This window comes from Brachyhypopomus gauderio, chromosome 3 (genome assembly GCF_052324685.1).
Source record: "Brachyhypopomus gauderio isolate BG-103 chromosome 3, BGAUD_0.2, whole genome shotgun sequence".
Classification (NCBI taxonomy): Eukaryota; Metazoa; Chordata; class Actinopteri; order Gymnotiformes; family Hypopomidae; genus Brachyhypopomus; species Brachyhypopomus gauderio.
Window position 1 is genome coordinate 35,794,704 of NC_135213.1, and position 18,105 is coordinate 35,812,808.

The 18,105-nt window shown below is 49.4% G+C and overlaps 1 protein-coding gene across 6 annotated transcripts in view; it reads left to right on the forward strand.

Annotated features, from left to right (window-relative positions):
• Positions 1–17,241, forward strand: part of kat6a (K(lysine) acetyltransferase 6A) — a 35,776-nt gene extending 18,535 nt beyond the window's left edge. For 5 of the 6 annotated variants that reach the window (XM_076997924.1, XM_076997925.1, XM_076997926.1 and 2 more), the window contains 11 exons: positions 179–549; positions 1,271–1,386; positions 2,253–2,368; positions 2,723–2,864; positions 3,300–3,461; positions 5,224–5,317; positions 6,705–6,936; positions 8,537–8,720; positions 9,040–9,699; positions 11,021–11,273; positions 11,385–17,241. In XM_076997924.1, coding sequence (XP_076854039.1) covers positions 179–549; positions 1,271–1,386; positions 2,253–2,368; positions 2,723–2,864; positions 3,300–3,461; positions 5,224–5,317; positions 6,705–6,936; positions 8,537–8,720; positions 9,040–9,699; positions 11,021–11,273; positions 11,385–14,698 — 5,644 coding nt within the window. In that variant the 3' untranslated portion in view covers positions 14,699–17,241. The remainder of the gene's footprint in view (positions 1–178; positions 550–1,270; positions 1,387–2,252; positions 2,369–2,722; positions 2,865–3,299; positions 3,462–5,223; positions 5,318–6,704; positions 6,937–8,536; positions 8,721–9,039; positions 9,700–11,020; positions 11,274–11,384) is intronic. The other variant, XM_076997928.1, reaches the window with a different exon arrangement.
• The last annotated feature ends 864 nt before the right edge of the window (positions 17,242–18,105 follow it).

An 18,105-nucleotide genomic window follows, 5' to 3' on the forward strand; every position in this document is an offset into this window, starting at 1 on the left:
TATTTTGCTGTATCTTCTATATGAGCTTTCTCTAATTTTGGCTTAAAAAAGATTTTATATATACACACAAGACCAGAACAACGAAGTTTTAAATGATTAAATATTGAGTATTGAAATGTTATTAGGTATTAATAAGACTATATATTGTATAAGTGTTTTCCATTTTGTTTGTTTGCAGACCTGGTCGCCCCTTTAAGAAACTACGAGGTGGTGGGCGGGGCCGTCGGAGGCGATGCCCGGTGGGCGTCGACCACCGCTCTCAAGGCTCCTCCTCCCCGCACTCTTCCTCCAGCTCGTCGTGCGAGGGTTACCCTGGCGACGACCGGCTGCTGTTCTCGCACCAGGAGGACGACTCGTCGCATGGCGGCCTGCGCTTCAACAAGAAGACGAAGGGGCTGATCGACGCCCTCACCAAGTTCTTCACGCCGTCGCCGGACGGCAGGAAGGCCCGCGCCGAGGTGGTGGACTACTCCCAGCAGTACCGAATCCGCAAGAAGGGAGGTCGCAAAGGAGACCCCGACGACCGCACGGGGGCGGGGCACGACGGAGGTAGGGACCGCGCCGGGGCGGGGCACGTTCACTGTGTGCTGGTTTTGACAGTCGGATGACTGTTAGGAGTGTTTTGCTGGTGGTCTAGATGTTCACGTGGTCCAGCATTAATAAACGTCAAAATAACTGCAGTAATCTGAAGTGAAACACTTCAGATTATTGCAGTTTTATGGCACGCAAGACTCCAGAGACGACGATAACTGTGATGGTCGCCGTGGAAATTCAGCTGTGTGAGCTTCGCAGAAATTAAACCATTCTACAAGAATCAGCCAGTCAGCTATTTTTGGAAACAAAGTAGAGAAACCATGTTTCAGCACGAAGTTCATCTCTCTCTCTCTCCCTCTCTCTCTCTCTCCCCTCCCCCCCCCTCTCTTTCTCCCCCACTCTCTCTCTCTCCCACTCTCTCTCTCTCTCTCCCTCTCTCTCCCACTCTCTCTCTCTCTCCCACTCTCTCTCTCTCTCCCACTCTCTCTCTCTCTCCCACTCCCTCTCTCTCTCCCCCTCTCTCTCCCTCTCTCTCCCCCCCCCCCTCTCTCTCTCTCTCTCTCTCTCTCTCTCTCTCTCTCTCTCTCTCTCTCTCCTCCCCCCTCTCTCTCTCTCTCCCCCCTCCCCCCCTCCCCCTCTCTCTCTCTCTCTCTCTCTCCCTCTCTCCCCCCCTCTCTCCCCCCCTCCCTCTCTCGCTCCCTCTCTCTCTCTCTCTCTCTCTCTCTCTCCCACTCAGACAATCAGGAGTGTGGCGATGACTGGAGAGATGAGGAGGAGAAGCTGCCTGGTCATGAGAACCTAACCGAGAAGGACGTGGAGCTCTTCAGGCACATCCAGCAGTTAGCACTACAGGTACAGGGAGTCAGGGGCGGGACCAGGGGCGGGGTCAGAGACGAGGGTGTTGCTGGAGCAGGGCTAGAGATCAGTGAATACAATGAAATGATCAATCCCTTTGCCTAAAGTTTACTTAATTGGTGTCATCTTTGTTTAGTAGCATCTAGCTGAACAGGCCAGGGTTTCCTGTTGTCCTCGGGATGCCGTGTCTGATGACGAGATGTTTTTGTACTTTGTAGTCTGTGTGGACTGGCTGGTGTCAGTTTGGCAAGAACTCTTTATTGTATCCCCACAAGATTATATTTAGCTTCGTTTTGAGTTTATATGAGACCAGTGTATTTACTCAAGATTGAAGAGCTGGTTTATTTATTTATTTCTGTAATGTTTACTTCTGTAGCTGTTGAGAGCCGCCTGCTCTGCTGACACTGATTTAAAGACTCCTGTTCAGCTCTCATGGACAGATATTCATTCTCGCTCTCGCTCTCTCTCACTCTCGCTCTCGCTCTCTCTCGCTCTCGCTCTCGCTCTCTCTCTCTGTGGTGTTAGTGTCCTAAGCCTTAGCACTAGAAGCCACTGTTTTTGCCTTGGGCAATAGGTCTTATGAATGTAAAATACACACACAGTTCCTGTGATGGTGTGTTTTTGTATCAGGTGAATTATGGCAGCACTCTGTCAGTGTGCAGGTGTGTTAAAGGGCTGTTGGTTACGAGTGCTCAGTTAAGATGCACAGCACTCCGGTCCTGTGAGATTCCAGAGACAGAGCCGGGATGATCAGCGTGAATAGTGGGGTGGAGGTAAACAAGTGACTCCAGAACTGAGCTTTTCTGATCTGCTCTGTGGCAACTGTCTCCTCCCCTCCCCCTCTACCTCATTACCTCGAGCAGAAGGTTGGGGTGACTGGCCCCCCAGACCCCCAGATGCGATGCCCATCTGTGATTGAATTTGGGAAGTATGAGATCCAGACGTGGTACTCGTCTCCGTACCCACAGGAGTACAGCCGGTAAACACACACACACACACACACACACACACACACACACACACACACACACACACACACACACACACACACACACACACATTATTCTCTGTGTGCTTTTATATGTGAGGTAGTAACTGACCCCAAAACAGTTTGGTTAAAAAGAGGGCAACATAGGGCAGCAGATACATGTAGTTGCGCTGTTTCATATTTGGAGAAACTAGATGAAAGTGAGTTAAGGCTCCTCTGTGCTAATGCTGTACTAATGCTGTATGTGGGCTAATTCTAGTGTCCTTGTAATACTGTATCACTGTAATAACTACTTGGGGTAATCTTCCTTTCTCTCACTCCCTCCCTCCCTCCCTCCCTCCCCAGACTTCCTAAGCTCTACCTGTGTGAGTTCTGTCTGCGTTACATGAAGAGCCGCAGTATCCTATACCAGCACATGCGCAAATGCACCTGGTTCCACCCGCCCGCCAACGAGATCTACAGGAAGGACAACGTCTCTGTCTTTGAGGTGAGTTTCAATTTCTCCTTCTAGTCTCTCACACACACACACACACACACACACACACGTACACAGGCACAACTACAAATGTGCCTAGAATCTGTAAAATACACACGCTCAAAAGTTGTTTGTCTAGTGCAGAGGTCACTAACAGTCGGACCGCGGACCCGAACGCCATCCCATCCGGACCCAGAATGTTTTCATGCGTGTGGCTCGGAGTGGCTGTTTTGAGAGGCTTGGGTTCACAGTGCCCCGCCCCCTCCATAGACCATGCTGCAACAGTGCCCCGCCCCCTCCATAGACCATGCTGCAACAGTGCCCCGCCCCCTCCATACACCATGCTGCAACAGTGCCCCGCCCCCTCCATACACCATTCTCCATAGATCAGTGTTAAGTGTTAACAATTTATTTATTTATTTATTTTTATCTGCTTCTTCTCTTCAGGTGGATGGGAATGTGAGCACAATATATTGTCAGAACCTGTGTTTACTGGCCAAACTCTTCCTGGATCATAAGACCCTGTACTACGACGTCGAGCCCTTCCTCTTCTATGTGCTCACGCAGAACGACTCCAAAGGTTGCCACCTGGTGGGCTACTTCTCCAAGGTGGGACACCCGCTGCACCTGTCCCTTACCTGGGGGAGGCGGGGCTACAGAGATCTGCACCACACCCTCACAGACATGTACATTTCTGAAATCCTTTTAAGCAGGTTTTGTGGAGGAAGCCAGCTCACCTGAGTCATCGCTGTTTCTCTCCTTATAAATTCTTGAAAATTTGGCAAAGTAAATGTTTAAAGCAGGGCTATTCAACTATATTTTTCTGCGGGCCAGATTTGGCAGAGAGCTCTGACCTGTGGGCCAGACAATTTTCAGACCTATACCAATACTGTCATAGTGGATGTAAAATTGAAGCAAACACTACTACTAAACACTACTAAATTCGTAAATGTAAAACGTAAATTCGAACGTGAATTTCGACAGTGTTGCAAATAAAATGTTATTTATTTTTACGGCGGTTTATCAATTATTTACTATTATTTATGTGGAAATGGGCCGTGGGCCGGTACAAATTCATTAAAGGGCCGGTTCTGGCCCGCGGCCCGCCAGTTGAATAGCCCTGGTATAAAGATTCAAAATTTGAGCAGATGATTCAGTCCTTTATAAAGGTTTACATCAGATTAAAATGAAAACAAAACAAATGTTCAAGTATTTAGGTTTGGGTTGATTTCCCAGTGTCTGTGGTATTGGGTGTTTAACACAGGAGAAAGTCCAGTAAACAAAATCAACCCTGCTCCTGCAGTTTTGGTTGAGTCAACCTGCCATGTCAGGAATGTCGGGGATACACATCGCTCATTCTGACAGAACTCTGGGTTTACAAGAATGTATACATAGCAAATTGCAACCAGTGCTCTGTAGGAGCTAAAACAAATTGCAAGCCATATTGCATTTGTGTGTGTGTGTTTTATTTTGAATGATTACATTATTTTACTTTGCACATCTGGATATTAGCCCCCATGATGCTAATAGTCAATTGTGTACCTTTTTGCTGGATAACAGCATGCAGTTGTTTTCTGAAGTTTTCAATAAGTCTCTGAGACATCTCCTGACACATCTGATAAATTTCCTGAGGAATCTCCCATTCGTCTTTGGCAAATCTCTCAAGCTCCTCCAGATTTGATGCCATTCTGGCATGAACCTTCAGTTCAGCCCACAGATTTTCAATGGGATACAAGTCAGGGCTTTGAGCAGGCCAACCAACAACCTTCACGTTAGTCGTTTGGAGGTTGTTCTTCACCAGGAACGATGTTCGAGGCCTGTTCTGCATTGAGCTTCCTGCCTTCATACATGAGTCTCCTTTTTTTTTTTTTTTTTTTTTTTTTTTTTTTAGTCTAAACTAATTTCTTTTGTTTTTGGTATGATTCTTTCTCAAGTGACAGCTCAAATGTTTACTGAGGCTTTATACTGTATGTAAATTGGGAACCCTCAGCAATGACTTGATTTAATGAGCTTTCATCATTACGAAGTTAAAGCAAACCATGGCACAGCAGAGGTTTGTGCTATGGCTCGATAACAAAGTCAGTTCTCAAGGGAGTTCATAATATTGACCCTGGTGATTTTTTTTTTTGTTTCTTTTGAAATAGTTGAGTATTCAAATAAAACTAAACTAAACATTCTAGCTAAAACTAATGTGTTTAGAAATGCTACCTTGAAAAACCGTTGCTGTTATGAAAGAACTTATGGAAAAAATTAGTCACTAAACGTGGTCCACTTCAGTGAATTTAGTTTCATAAATGCCTCACGCTGTAAAACTCGCTCCATTGCTGTGCTTTCATTTGTTTCACATTTCATTTGACGTGTCTCGTTGCAGGAGAAACATTGCCAACAGAAGTACAACGTCTCCTGCATCATGATCCTCCCTCAGTACCAGCGCCGAGGTTACGGCCGTTTCCTCATCGACTTCAGTACGTCTGCCGTCTTCTGACTACTGACGTTCTGCAGCGGAGGAGGGGGAGGGGGGGCGGGGCTGTTTGGTTGTCAGCTTGTAGATAGAAGCTTTCACAACACGTAACTCGACACCAGGTCTGCAGGCTTACGCAGGTTGAGTGTTGAGCTTTTGTGGCTGATCTGACCCAGAGTGGCGTGTGAGGTTACCTGGCTCACCTGCACACCTGCGTGGACGCCCTTGTACGTCACCGGCAGCCTGTGGGTTTAATATGTTCCACTGTGGCTGCCATTCGTTTGGAGTTACTTAATAAACCAAAAATCACAGAGAAAAGTAGAGACAATGTAGAGATTCTCAAAACCTTACGGTGTGCTTAAAAACACATTTTGCTTGAATTTGCTCGCAGTTTCATGAGACGATATGCAGTATTAAACTTCACGAAAAATTATTAATTGCTGCCGGTTACATATTCTAACCAACATCTATCCGCATAAGGCAGGTTATTGAGACGCTCAGAGAGGAATTTCATCACATCTTGTTGTGCTCAATGTATGCGACCGCTGTTAATTTACCTCAGTTTCTCACCATCAGCATTTCGGCACATTTTTATTGCAATCTAAATTTTCGCAAGAGAGAAGCTACTTGTGCTAAGAAGTTTGTAAGCTGACTATCCACGACATCAGCTTGAGGCCTCAGCCTTTGTTAGCATAAATACTAAACCGTTGATGTATAAAACTTGGTTAAGTCACAAACTTACTTTAAAGGTCAATAATGCTATGTGGTTTTATATAAATTTTTTATAGTTTCTTGAATATTCTAGAAACAGAACAAATAATGTGCATTCAAAGATGACTTCCCTAAGGGCAAAAGTTGTGCTTGCGTTGAATCATGGGGTTTCCATAGCAGCTGTGGAACCATGCGATGCTGATGGATGGATGGATTTGATGATGGATGTAAAAGGTCTGGGAATACGTCACTTTCCGTTGTGCTGTGTGTCTTGACATCTCACATTGGTGAGGTCATTGACGTATGATCAGACCACCACAGTCTGTGAGGTTGTTAAATGCAGGGATGCTCTGTGTCTGGTGACATAAGATATATACAGGTGTGTGTGTGTGTGTGTGTGTGTGTGTGTGGTGACACTATTTTGAAGTGTGCGCTGTAACCGTTACCGCATGTCATTTTGTTTTAAAACTAGATTTATTGTGAATGTATTCTGTGTTTAATGATCTTGATTGCATGCCACTGAGGAATCAAGGAATTTTAATATCTCACCAGATGTACTTTTTCCGTACAGTAGACATGAATCAAATCTGGTTGAAGCCCATCGTCTTGGGCAGATACAGCTGTGCTGTCTGTTTTAATCTGGTTTGCTGGGTTAATAACACAGGTGTGCACCTGTTCAGGTTATCTTCTGTCTAAGCGGGAGGGCCAGCCCGGTTCTCCGGAGAAGCCTCTGTCGGACCTGGGTCGCCTGTCCTACGCGGCCTACTGGAACAGTGTGGTTCTGGAGTGTCTGCACAAGGTGCGGGACAGGAAGCTCACCATACGCAGACTTAGCAAGATCACTGGCATCTGCCCTCAGGACATCACAGCCACTCTGCAGAGCCTCAACATGCTGGAGTACAGGGGGAGCAGGTGAGGCAACGCAGGCGTGCAGCACCACCCTCGCCACCACCATCCTCATCACCACTGAAGTGCTCCACTCAGCCTGCACTACTTAACTGGCATTTTTGCACAACTTTACATGTCAACTTTACAGCTTTACAGTTGAATTCGTTTTGTGCACAAATTCACACATTGTTAACTTGTCTTGGAGCCTTATTTACGTACTCCAAAGTTGTTTCTCTATTGGTAGCATTACTCAGTACATACTTTACATTGTGAGGTGTTCTTGCCTTGCAATTTATTTATTATTAATAGTTGTGAGGTAATGTCGGTGAAAAACTCGTCTTACCAAAGACTTAAACTTACTTTAGTTTATTCAGTCTTTGTTACGGATGCATACACTGCTGATTCCTGCGTCCAATCAGCTGTGGTTGTCTAGTGAAAGGGCGTGGCCGTAGGTCTGGGCGAATGAGCTTGGTCTACAGGGTACCCGCGGGTCCTTAAAAAGTCTTAAAATGTCTTAAATTTAGTTTTACATATTCAAGGTCTAAAGTCTTAAAATGTCTGGAATTTTAGGAGGGGAGGCCTTATATTATTATAAGTGTGTGTTGCTCAGTTTTTCTGTTTTATTTTACCGACAATATGTATATGCCACAATAATTGTGCGGTGGGAACAACAATTCAAGGCTCCGATGCAGACATGGGTAAATGTTGATTCAATGACAAGTGGCTGGAGGATGAAAAATATTGTGGCTGGCTGAAACCTTCCAGTGATTCGTATGAGGCGCAATGTGAACTTTGCCGAAAAACATTCAAACTTGGTACAATGGGCTGTAAAGCGCTGGATTCTCATATGAAATCTGAAAAACCCAAGCGATATAAAAAGTACTCGTAAAAGTAATATGCACATCAAGTCATTTGCTGCTACTGGCTGTTTAACTGTAAGTTAAAAAAAGCCTTCTGGCCCCACTACCGGGTATCGGAACCCGTTCAGTACTTTTTCAACGACAGCCACGCTGAAGGCAGAAGTGCTGTGGGTTTTACAAACAATAAGTAGATGCCACTCGTATACCGTATTTTCCGGATTATAAGCCGCAACTTTTTTCCCCATGATTTGAACCATGCGGCTTATAATGAGGTGCGGCTTTTCTGTAGATTTTTTACTTCACACGTCAGGGGGCGGAGCAGAAAGTCAATCAGGTGGTAGGTCAAAGTTGGAAATCATCTTTTATTGAGGTGCGCACTATAGTCCAGAAAACATGGGTACTTCAGAAGTATGGTGCTGAACGGTGCAGAACAAGTTGAAATTGAAACTTTGATATTTTAGTTGTTTTTAGGCTTTAAGGCTGTAAAGGCTGTTTTGCCGAGTTCTCTTAAAAGTGCACTTTTATATTTATTTGATAGTTATTTTAAATAACTTTTTGTTCCCTAAGGTGGAATGTATTATTTATTTCAGTTCAGTAAAATGTTTTGTATACTATTACCTAGTTTGTCATTTTTTTACCACAGTAATAGTATTATTTTTTCTTGTGAGGTATTAAAAAGGTCTTAAAAGTCATTGAATTTGAGATTTAAAAATGTGCAGATACCCTGCCTCTAGTCACCACCCATTCTGCTCTTCTTCCTCCAGACTGGTGCTGGTTCGCAGGGAGAAACTGGTGGCATCACATGCGTCCCGCCTTCAGGCCCGCCCTCGGCTGCTTGAGGTGGACCCTGATTGCTTACGCTGGACGCCAGTCATCGTCACCAACACGGTGGTGTCGGAGGACGAAGGGGACGAGGATGAGGATGGAGAGGAGGAAAACGACAAAGAGGTGAGTGAGGCTGCTTTTAATACAGTGTCATCTTTTCTTGTCTGGTTATTGATTTATTTGTTGGTTATTTCAGGCAGTAGGAGGTGTGATTTTAGATCACTTGTGCTCAGGAATTACTGTAGTCATTAGCCTTATCTGTGGGGTTTTTTATTTTTATTTTTTTGCAATATGCATGTGATGAGGTCTCCGCTGCAGAGTGGGCTCTATGAGGGTATATGAGGGCTCTATCCAAGATTTGAATCCCCTCCTGTTATGGAGGTCTTTCTGAGTCATTGATTCTGTGTTCCACTTCATGTCGCAGCCTTTTTGTGTGTTGCAGGTGAACTCCAGCCACAAGAGCCCTCCACTGCCCTGGAGTGCCAGAGGTGAACGCGATGAAGACGAGGACAGGAAGTGCTTCCCCTCGTATCCCAACAACCAGAGCTCCTCGGCCACGTCGCCACTACGCAACAGCCTGCCGTGCCCCGAGAGCGCCGCCCCGCAGGCCAATGGGGAGCGCAGGGGTCGGGGTCGCCCTCCCAAGAACTGGCCGTGGGGCAAAGTTAAGGACCGACCTCGTGCCGGTCCGGGGAGGCCCCGGAAAATCAGGCCTGAGGAAGACGAGGATGAGGAATACACGTCTCTGCCAAACAAGGCCCCTGCTCCGTCCGTGTCTCCGCCTACCCTCTTCGCCTCCGAGAACGAGACGAACTCTGCCTGCCCCCGGCCCACGGACGCGGCGCGGCACCCTGCGGTTCCGCCGCCCCGCAGCAGGGGGCGCCCGCCGCGGAAGAAACGCGGGCCCAAGCGCAGGCTGAGCGAGGGCCCGGGGGAGGGCATGCCCCCGTTGCCCTTGGCAACTAGGCTTAGCGAGCCATTGGCTTCTCAACAGTCTTGCTCCAGTGAGAGCAGCGAGGATGATGACGATGACTACGATGAAGAGATGGGCACCTGCTCCCCTCCTGTCTTAACCAAACCAACGTTAGGGCTCAAATGCAAGGTGGGTGAAAATCACCAAAGACTGTCTTCATTTTATGTTTGCCTAAGAATTAGTGCTGTATGACAAATTCTATATCACGGTATTTTTCAAAATTATATCGGTTTGACGGTATTTGACGGTTTTTTCCCCCCATGCGTGATGTTAACTGCATTGATTACGAAAAGAATTACTGCAGTAGAGTGGTTAAGAGTACCCTATTCCACTGTTAGAAAAATGTCTCCACTTAAGTATTACATGTAATACAGATTTGCATGGCCCCATATGATCAGTTTTCAAATGGTAGCACTAAAGTAGTGAATGAATCATATAGCATGACAGTTGCAGTAAAAATAAAAAACCTTTTATTTTTTAATTATCTCTTTTAATGTGATAAAAAGCGAATTATTTCAACCATATGTGTATTTGTATAAATATGTAACTTAATTAAGCTGAAGGTGCTGGAAAATATTGAAAATGGACCTTGAAAGTTCCGTACAAGTGCTTGAATTCCACCTTGTAAAGGTGGATAAACCCTACAAACATAACCGCGCAAAACACAATGCTGAAGAGCGGAACACGACCTCGACACGCCACAGTGGAGACCCCGCGATTGCTACCCGTATTTTCTGTATTTTACCGCTACTTATTCCCTCACACTTTGAACCATGCGACTCATAATGAGGTGCGGCTTTTCTGTAGATGTTTCTTCACCCGTCAGGGGTGGAGTTAATCAGGTGGTAGGACAAAGTTGTAAATCAAAGAAGAAAGTGCTCATTTTCATTTAACACATGCAAGCAGCAGGCACGACGGAGAATTTTTTTCAAACCAACATGCGTTGTGCCGAATTCAGAGTCCCCTCGTTTGAACATGCATAAAGACGCTACAGATTATATTCGGGACTTACGGTGATTATAACTTACTTCATTGAGCACTTTAGTTTTGTCCTAACTAGATATTTAGACATAATACTGCTGTAATACTGCGAAGTCATGTGGTCAGATGTGAAATTCGGTATAGCCAACTGGCTCAATGGTAGGCCTGTGTTGAAAAAATCGATTTTCCGATTCAGAATTGATTCGCATATGATGATCTGATAATCGATTCGTACGTCCAAAGATCGATTTTTTCAGTGAACTTTTACCCCCGCCTCGTCACTGAATTCACGCAGGCGTGCTTGGTCTAACTAACTGTAAAACAACATGGCGTCGGACAGTGATGGTAACGACGATAGTCAAATAGGCAATCTAAAAGCAGAAGGACAGTTTATCCAGTGTCAGTGAATATGAAATGTGGTTAACTTTGTGATCAGTTCATATTTAAGCCCCTCCCCCCCTTTTCCCAGAAGCCTCTGCGAAAGCGACGCATACGTCAGCGTAGCCACCCACACAGCAGCGTGGTCACAGAGACGATCTCCGAGACGACGGAGGTCCTGGACGAGCCTTTTGTGGACTCTGACTCGGAGAGGCCCATGCCCCGCCTAGAGGAGGAGACTCCATTTGGCCACACCCTCCGTTGCTACCCACCTGCCCGGAAACACTTGGACCCCACCCCAAAAAGGGTCCGCCCTCCCAACCTCTCGGAGTCTGAGGAGGACGGTTAGTGAATTTCAATTTCAATTTGCAATTGGCAGAAAAATAGCATGCAGGCCTCAGGTGTGTCTACTGTGTGTTGATCACACTGCTGACATTCACATTCCCTCTCCCCAGATTCCACTCCGGTGCTGAAGCCCGTAACGGGCCTGCGGAGACCGGAACAAGCGGAGGCGTTGGAGCAGGAAGGCCCGCCGGCCGCCACCGCGGAGGCCCCGGCCAAGAAGAAGAAGGGCTGGCCCAAGGGCAAGAGCCGCAAGCCAATGTGCTGGAAGAAGCGTCCTGGGAGGAAGCCCGGATGCGTGGCAGGCCAGCCTGCCGACTCCGGCCTGACCGCCCCCTCCTCCGAGGACCCGCCACCCCCCAAGATCAAGGGGAAACCTGGCAGGAAGCCGCGGAGCTACTACCTGCAGCGCGCCCAGGAAGAGGCGGCCAGACAGGAGCTGGAGAGAGGTGGCGGGGGTCAGCTGGGGCCGGACCAGCCCGCTCTGGAGGACCGGGGCTGCAAGAGGAAAAGCCTGACGTCCGACCCAGACTCGGAGAAGCGTAAGGACTCTGATGAGGAAGACGATTTTATCCAGAAGATGAGGGACGCGCCCAAGCCACGGAGGCGGGGTCGGCCGCCGAAGAACCCCGGCCTCCAGCTGCCTGCCCCCAAACCTCTGCCGGCGTCCGAGCCTGATGAGGAAGAGGAGGAAGAGGACGAGGAGGAGGAGGAAGATCAAGCATGGGCGGGGGAGAAACCCAGCCGTCCACCCTCGCGTTCCCTGTCGCAGTCTTCTGGCTCCAGAGTCCCTCCGACCAGAGACGGAGATGTGGCCGACCCGGAGGAAGATGAGGAGAGGGAGGACGAAGATCAAAGTGGCTCCAGAAGCCGGAGGGTGGCGGCAGTGCCGAGCTCCGGTAGCCGGCGGAGCGACGATCACGACGCGGACGACGAAGGCGACGGCCGCCTGGAAGAGAAACGAGACGGCGCCAAACGAGGAAAGAGCCCCGCCTCCGACGACGAAGACGAAGAGCTGGAGGACGAGGAAGAGGAGCCTTCATCTCCCGTCCGATCGCCACCCGTGAAGGAGGAGCCCCAGACGGGGGAAGGTTTTTTAGACGTGCAGGTGAGCGTGGCGAGGGACTACGTCAGCAAGCAGGAGGAGGAGGAAGATGAGGAGGACGAGCCAGAGGAGGTGAAGACGGGCTCGGTCGACGCCCAGGACGAGCGGCGACGGAGGGAGCAGGAGGAGTCGTCGGCGGCCGCGGCGGCCGCCGTGGAGACCGTGACGTCCATCGCGGCCCCGTCTGACCCGCCGGACCTGCGGCCGATGGAGGACAAGTCCGTCCTGCTGATGAATTCCGAGCATCCGCACGCGAGCACCGAATTCAAGGACGAGCTGGGCCACCACGCGCACGACCATCACCACCACCACCATCACCACCACCCCCACCACCACTCCCACCCACACCACAGCAGCGAGCTGGACCTGGAGACCGTCCAGGCCGTCCAGTCGCTCACGCAAGGCGAAGCCCAGGACGAGGAAACGGAGTCCCACGGGGCCTACCAGGACTGCGAGGAGACGCTGGCCGCTTGCCGCACCCTCCAGAGCTACAGCCACGGCGAGGGGGAGGACGAGGCGCTGGCTATGGTGGACGACTGTGGTGCGTCCCAACACAGCAGCCCCATGCCCAACCCTCCCCTGCCCCCTTTAGCTAGCCAGTCCGTACGCTCCGTCAACAGCCCGGGTATGACGCCGGGGCCCCTCGACGCGGGGCCAGGGGTGGCCGTGGCGTCTGGGGCGGGTGGGGGCGCGGGCGGGGGCTACACCCAGATCACCCCCGAGCACCCCGGCTCGCTGTCGGCTCCGTCGCTGCAGAACATGGAGACGTCGCCCATGATGGACGTGCCGTCCGTGTCCGACCACTCCCAACAGGTGGTGGACAGCGGCTTCAGCGACCTGGGCAGCATCGAGAGCACCACGGAGAACTACGACAACCCCAGCAGCTACGACTCCACCATGGGTGGAGCTGCAGGGGGCGGAGGCAACGCGGGGACCGGAGGCGGGATGTCCGTACCGCCGGTGGGGCCCGCCACGGCGTCGTCGTCCGCCTCCTCTTCCTCGTCCACGCCGTCCTCCTCGTCCTCGCAGGGCAACAGCTGCTCCTTCGTCTCTGCGCCCGGACTCCCGTCTTCCGCCTCCGTGGTCGTCAGCTCTCAGCTCACCATAGGGGGCTGCGGGCTGATTCAGCAGGCCGGTCCCGGCCCAAACGGCGGCCCCAACGCCGGCCCCGGCTCAAACGGCGCTGGTGGAGCGGGCGGTCCTGTCCCACAACCCCCACCTCCACCTCCTCCACCCGCCACAAACACTCCCGGCTGTGGCATCAAGTCGCCGCAGAGCTGCGTTGTTATCGACAGGCCACCGAGTGCCACCCAACAGCAGCAACAGCAGGTGCAGCAGAAGAAGGTTGCCCAGCAACAACAGCAACAGCCCCCGCCCCCACCCTCGGGGCCGCCGCCCCCTCCGCCCCAGCAGCAGCCCCTCTCCCAGTGCAGCATGGGAAACGGATTCGCATCCACCCCCATGATCATGGAGATTCCCGAGAGCGCGGCGGGCGGAGGCGGAGGCGGTGGGCGGAGCCTGTACGACCGCATGGGCGGAGACTTCGGGGCGGGCGGCTACGCCCAGCCCTCGGCCACCTTCAGCTTGGCCAAGCTGCAGCAGCTCACCAACACCATCATGGACCCCCACAACATGCCTTACTCCCACTCGGCCGCCGTCACCTCCTACGCCACCAGCGTCTCGCTGTCCAACCCCGGCCTGGCCCAGCTCACCTCCTCCCCCCACCCGCCCCTCCCCCAGACCCAACCCACCATGACCCCTCCCCCAAACCTGTCCTCCGGCTCCATGAACCTGGCCTCCCCCCTGATCCAGTGCAACATGCCGGGCCCCAACATCGGCCTCCCCCCCCCGCCGCACGCCCAGCGCCTGCAGGGTCAGATGGCCACGGTGAAGGGCCACATCGCCATCCGCTCCAAGGCCTCCCAGATCCCGGCCGGCTCGCACCAGCAGCAGCTGTACGGACGCAGCTCGAGCACCGTGGCCATGCAGAGCTCGCCGCGCACGCTGACCGTCCAGCGGGGCATGATGACCAACCTCATGCCCACGCCGGCCTACAACTCCATGAACATGAACCCCCTCAACGCTGCCATGTCGGCCGGCTACCGCATGACCCAGCCCATGATGAACAGCGGCTACCACGGCAACCCGCCCTACATGAACCAGCCCGCCCAGTACCCCATGCAGATGCAGATGGGCATGATGGGCGGCCAGTACACCCAGCAGCCTATGCAGCCGAATCACCATGGCAACATGATGTACGCTGCCCCGTCTCACCACAGCTACGCCGGCGTTCCTAAACAGTCGCCTTACATGAGCAGATGAGAACGAAACGTGGGAACAGACGGAGAGAGAGAGAGACGGAGGAATAGACAGGAGGAGAGAGACAGAGCATTAAAACAAAACACACAAAAAAAACTCGGAAAACGGACATTTTAACCCCCCTCCAGAGACTCGCATGCTCTCTGTGTTAGAGCCGCCACCCTCCTGAGGTGTGGGCCGAGGAGCAGACGGGCGGAGGTGACGTAGTCGTCCAGCTATCGCTTCTTTCTCTTTTACGTGTACATCGTGGTCGTGGAGCTCCTCCTCACCCCATCCGGCGCCTTTCATCCCCGCCACACGGCTCACGCGCTCCCCCACCGGGTCGCGCGGCCCAGACGGCCAGTCGCACCCGCCCCGTGATGGGATGGGTCCGGTGTTTGCTGCACTACCAGCAGGGGGCGCGCTTCACTCCTCTCCCGGGTGTCCCTGCTTCTTCACGCACGACAGTGGTGTAGCGGAAGAAGCAAAGTGACGTGGTTCCAGGAGGGCCGAACTCCTCCAGCGGAGAGCCCGAGTCGCCTTTGACGTTGTTGGACGCGTACTGATTCGTGCACATGTTAGACTCGACATAGGAAGCCTTACCTGAAAAAAAATGAGAAAACCGTTGTAGATTAACTTTGTTCTTTTATTATTATTATTATTGTTACCACCTTTTTGTTTTTTTTTTTTTGTTTGTTTGTTTTTCTAAACGTTGAAATGCTTGTGTTTCAGTCTAGCTTCATGCTTAGGTTAAGTGTGTGTGTGTGTGTGTGTGTGTGTGTGTGTGTGTAGGGATTGGGGGGTATGATCCACACACTTTTGCTCTTACAAGCATTCACACTTGGGAGCACACGCACTCTGCTTTGGACACCAGTACACACACTCGCGTGCGCACACGTCTAGAGCCACTTCAGAGTCACGATGTAGGCACTTCTGTGTGTGTGTGTGTGTGTGTGAGTGAGAGAGAGAGACCAGGCGTGGAGCTATTAAAGGAGACACACAGATGAAGATCCAGAAATCCGTGTCTTCCTCGTTCTTCACACGGAACCATTTGGTTCGGTGTTCTCATCAGTGGGAGAGACTGAGAGACTTTATCCCTAGTTGTCCAAGAGTGAAATGATCGTGTTTCAGTCTGCTAGGCTGAAATGATCGAGCGCCTGTGAAACTTGTAGATGTAAATATTCTGGTACTTCCTGATTCACAGCACAGGCTCCCGAACTACAACTTGAGCTTCGCCAACACTCCAGTCACTCCAGTAGAGGGCAGTGTAATTAAGGGAGAATTGTTTTTGTTTTATTTCTTGTTTTTGTTTTTTGTTTCGGGTCTCCTCTCATACCAGTGTTTCACAACACAGAGTGGTGGTAGTCTGCTGGGGGGTTTTTTTTTTTGTTGTATTTGTTTTATTTTCTGAAACATACTTATCTCAGCATTTGTGTCCTATCTGTTAGCGCTAATAGCACTCTGTACGTGTGTGTGTGTGTGTGTGGGTGTGGGTGTGGGTGTGTGGGCTCGGGGAGTGCTTCATGCACCTCCGACCACAGACGCTTGTGCTGTTCTGATGGCAGTTCACCTTTACCAGTGAAGTACAAGTGGACAGTGTGGGTGTGTGTATTAAACACATATGGGGACACGTGCTGACATTCTTGGTTAAAGTGCATGTTGTACGGGGACAGTCACCAGTATAGGACAAGGGGCAAGGAATTTATGTATTCAGTGTTCAATATTCAGTGTCAATATGAGAACACGTTCCTGACATTTTCATTATATTATTTGTGTTTTCCCCCTCCTTATTTTGTTTTAATTTTCTGAATTTTATCAGACTGGGCAGCTTTCTTTTATGACACAAGCTGACTCTTTTTGACTTTAGCAAACTTATTGTAGAGAAAATGTTTTTTCTATAATATAAAACAAAAAAAAATTGACATGGATATTGGTACTGTCATTTTTTTCACTTCTGTTTCAGGAAAAAAAAAACTACATATTTTTTAGCTCAACTCTTGGGGTAATATTATTAAGAAATTCAAAACTTAAAAAAAATTACAACTCACTTAGTGACTAAGATGCCTTTAACCATTCCATCTCATCTCTAGAGTTTTCTATCCTTGTGTAGTATATTAATGCTATTTTAAAACACAAACGACAAATATCTAAGGGTCATTTAGCCGTCTTTTTTCTATTTTGTTTTTGAGGGGTTTTGTTTTTCTTTTTCTTCTTTTTTATTTTCCCTCGTTTTTTTTCGTGTGTGAATAGGACGACTTCTTTACATCTACAGAGCATGTAAAAATGAGCTCGGTATGTTTGTCTGTTTATATTGCTTCCCCTTTTTTGTATCCTTTGTAATTGTACATGGTGAGTTGTAAGCTACGAGAGCGCGCGGTAGATGGAGAGAGAGCGCGCGAGCGGTGCTGGCGCCGGGCGCGAGCGTCAGCGCCCGACCTCCTCTCTCCCCTCTATTTCGTCCCTGTATGTATTTCCATTAATTTGTTCCTTTTTTCTTTCTTAGCAAGTACTTTCAAAGAACTCTGTACATTTTAACATGAAACAAAAATAAATTATGTTGAGCCGTTTCACTTGTTTCTGTACATTTAAATAGCTTCCTCCTGTATGGTATTACTATTACACAATAGCAAATCTACTGTCACCTATTCAGTAAAGTCTACTCAGTTTGTGTCTATATGACACAAAACATCTTAGCCTGCATATTTTTAAACGTTTGAACATTTTGAGGACACGTACTGTACGTGAACCTGTCCTAGATGTGCTCCGAGAGGCTCACTGGAGTGAGAGGCCTTATTTCAGGCCTGTGTCCACACAACCACGTGGATCTGGAGAGGAATAAAACAGCATCGCGCATCTCCCGCTGTCGTTTCACAACACTACAACAGCACTATTACTAGAAAACATCCCTCAGCGCCTACCTCGACAAGAGTTTCCAGCATTCACAACAGGTCCTGTTATTTTGTATTATGTTGGTAATCTGTGATTTCATATAGATGTTTCATTTTTTAAAACGCCTTCATGTTGGTGTGTTACGACGCACTTGGATGAATTTCAAGTGTTTTCGCGATTTTCGCAAAAAATCAGTTCACCTGCAACCATAATAAATGGGGCTTAAATAAATATCGTTTAATATCGAATCAAAATGGCCTAAGAGAAAGCACATGCCGTATTCGTGTTCCTAGCGGTAATATCGTTTATCTTTATCACCATACCACGTTATTCTTCAGACGCTAATATTATAGGTTACACCATCGCCCGTAAGAAGCTTGTTGTAGTTTAATAAACGGGGGACTTTTATGGTTGACATTTATACTGTTACTGCAGTCAGTCCCGTGGAGCAGCGCCCACCTCACCTTGATGGACAATGTCAGAAACGGCCTCGTTCCTCAGCCAATCAGAAGACGGGATTACGTGTGTTTACCGACCGAGGT